The sequence below is a fragment of the Corvus kubaryi genome, unplaced genomic scaffold, assembly GCF_017639235.1.
Source record: "Corvus kubaryi isolate FWS band 111438036 unplaced genomic scaffold, C.kubaryi_AGA036_p1.0 65283, whole genome shotgun sequence".
Classification (NCBI taxonomy): Eukaryota; Metazoa; Chordata; class Aves; order Passeriformes; family Corvidae; genus Corvus; species Corvus kubaryi.
The window spans coordinates 1-2,761 of record NW_024581890.1 but is presented as its reverse complement, the minus strand read 5'-3'; the positions used below and the strand labels follow the sequence as shown (position 1 = coordinate 2,761).

Sequence of the window (2,761 nt, the reverse complement as noted above, 5' to 3'; positions counted from 1 at the left end):
TACACTATATTCTATATATTTCATCTGTGTAAATACGTATGGATATATAAATATAATTATTAATATATAGATGTGTATATATATGAAAACTAAGTGTCTGGGAGAGTTTTGAGTGTACAAATACATCTGTGTGCACATAATATATACAGTTATATCAAATAATACATATAGATGAAAGATACGTATATATAAAAATAATACATGTATACATATGTGTGTGTGTGTGTGTATATATATATATATATATAAATGATATATTAAAAATACCTAGAAAAGCTATAGAAAAACCCCTGCCCCCTCCCCCAGGTGTGTGCACAAGATACCAAGGCCGGGTTACAAACGCTCTCCACTTTATTTCCACACTCCCACGGCCCATCCGGGGCCTTCCCACCCATCCCCACCCTCTGGAGTCCGTGTGAATCCCACGGGAAGGGCTCCTATGGACCCCATGGGAAGGGCTCCTCTGAGTCCCATGGGAAGGGCTCCAGGCCCTCACAAGGCGTCGTAGTCGTCGTCGTCCTCGTGCTTCCTCTTGAGCGGGTTGGGGTCGGCGGCACCGGGCGGGACCATGTTGGTGGTGATCAGGATGTTCTTGGGGCCGATCAGGGATGGGTTGATCAGGACGTTCTGCACCGTGGGAGTGGTGGGAGTGGCTGTGGGAATCGTGGAAAGGGTTCAGTGAAAGCTTGGAGTGATCCCTGCGTTTTCCCTGTGTTGTTCCAGGCTAATAAAGCGCCGTGCTGCCAGAACGTCCCAGGGCATTCATCCCAAGAGGGAGGATGGGGAAGTGCTGGAGGGGTGAGGACACAAGGGGGAGAGGGAAACAGGAGCCAGGATGGCAATGCTCTGGCTGCCACTGCTGTGCTGGGAACGGGAATTAACACTGGAAGATCCCAGAATAAGGGAGAAGGGAAGCAATTCCCACAGCAGCTTGGCCAGAGCAGCTGTGGCTGCCCCATCCCTGGAAGAGCAATGTGGAAGGTGTCTCTGTCCATGGCAGGGGGTGGGACTGGATGAGCTCCTCCCTCCCGACCCAAGCAGCCTGTGGCTGTGTGATTATCCCTGTATCCAGCCCCAGGAATCCCAGGAATACCTGACTTCCCAGCGGGCTGGGAGGACGGGATCTGGACAGTGAAGCGCTGCCCCGCCAGCGACACCGGCGCTCCCACTTTGGCTGACACCGACACGGTCTGGGCTGAGGGGGTACCTGCAATTCAACAACCCACCAAAACAAACCAAAATAAATCCATAAACACTCCTAAAACTCCTTCCCAGTGGCACCTGTTATTAGACACAGTGGGAACGCCCAGGAACACAATGACATCGGATACAAGGAGTCAGATTTCCAGGCAGAGCTGCACATTTGCTCATTTTCCCACATTTACTCCAGCCCTACAGAATTCCAGACTATCAACATACACTAATTTTTAGGTCACAGCCCTAAATTTTAAGACCCTTTTAAAAATGGATCTTTCCCAGTGCTATTTAATTCAGCACCATGCTGGCACTGAGGAAAACAACCCTAAATTTAAGTAAAGTTCTTGAATAGTCCCTTAAATAAAGGATTTATCACAAATACAGAACATCTGTAATGCATTTATGTATAAATGTTATTATAACAATAAAGATTATATTAATTTATTAAATTAACTTTGTGATGCTGTCAAACAATATAAAGTCAGGAGGCCCCTTTACATTCCCTCAGGAGTTGAAAAGTGTTTTAAATTATTCCTCTGTTTTTCCTTCCTAAAATAAAGGTGGAAAACCCCAGTGGAGCTGTTTCCTACCCAAAGTGGGAGTGCTGGGCCTGCTGCTCACGGCACCCACACTCAGGCGAGGCACTGTGATCCTGCCTGCTGTGGAGGAGACCTGTGGGGAGAGAACCAGGGAGTCAGGGAATGGCTTGGAATAAACAGGAAAGTCCCCCCCCACTGAGGCAATGAGTGCTTCCCAGCAAAGGAAATATCTTCCCTCTAAAGCAGAAACAACTGAGGTGGAAGTAAAAAATACCCTTTAATAGCTACACCAAAGCCTGACTTAAGCCTCTGACAACCTGGTATTAAACCTGACAGTTCCTCCTGGACAGCAGGAGGAATTTCTTCCTGGAAAGGCTGGCCAGGCATTGGAAGAGGCTGCCCAGGGAGGTGATGGAGTCTCCATCCCTGGAAGTGTCCAGGGAATGGCTGGACATGGCACTCAGTGCTCTGGTGGGGATCAGGCACACGTTGGACTTGGTGATCCTGGACGGCTTTTCCAGCCTCAATGATTCAGGGATTCTGCAGTATTTCTTTAACACTAAAATATTCCCGTATTTTAAATTCACCCACGTTTTAAAATTTCCCAGATTTTAAAATTTCCATTTAAAATTAACCACCAACAATTTACAAATCCAGCCGGGAGACAAAGAGCACCGCTGGCTCCAAACCGACGCGCACACGCCAATATTCACCCACACCTTCCAGAGGCACGCAAACCTGCAATCCCAAAACCCTTCCCAACCCCCCAGGGGTGAAGCCCGAATCCCTGAACAATCCTTACCTTCTTCTGCAGGGATTTGAGGCGGTAGTTGGGGGCAGTCAGGCAGTACCTGTCGGGTGGCAGCCGCGGGCCTGAGTACGGCTTGATCAGTGGCAGCGGCGTCTGGTTCTTCTGCCGGGCAATGTCCAGCAGGAACTGCGGAGACACGGCCTCATCCCTGTGTCCCAGGCTCATCCCTGTGTCCCAACCTCATCCCTGTGTCCCAGGCTCATCCCCGTGTCCC

General features: G+C 49.1%; 1 protein-coding gene across 1 annotated transcript; it reads right to left on the bottom strand.

Annotated features, from left to right (window-relative positions):
- Positions 1-337: 337 nt before the first annotated feature.
- Positions 338-2,751, bottom strand: LOC121673222 (transcription initiation factor TFIID subunit 9-like). The gene is made up of 4 exons (XM_042046336.1): positions 2,539-2,751; positions 1,788-1,869; positions 1,094-1,207; positions 338-653 (listed from the first exon to the last, which is right to left on the bottom strand). The coding sequence occupies exons 1-4, from the start codon at positions 2,710-2,712 to the stop codon at positions 493-495; spliced, it is 531 nt and encodes a 176-aa protein (XP_041902270.1). The 5' UTR covers positions 2,713-2,751; the 3' UTR covers positions 338-492.
- Between the last annotated feature and the right edge of the window lie 10 nt (positions 2,752-2,761).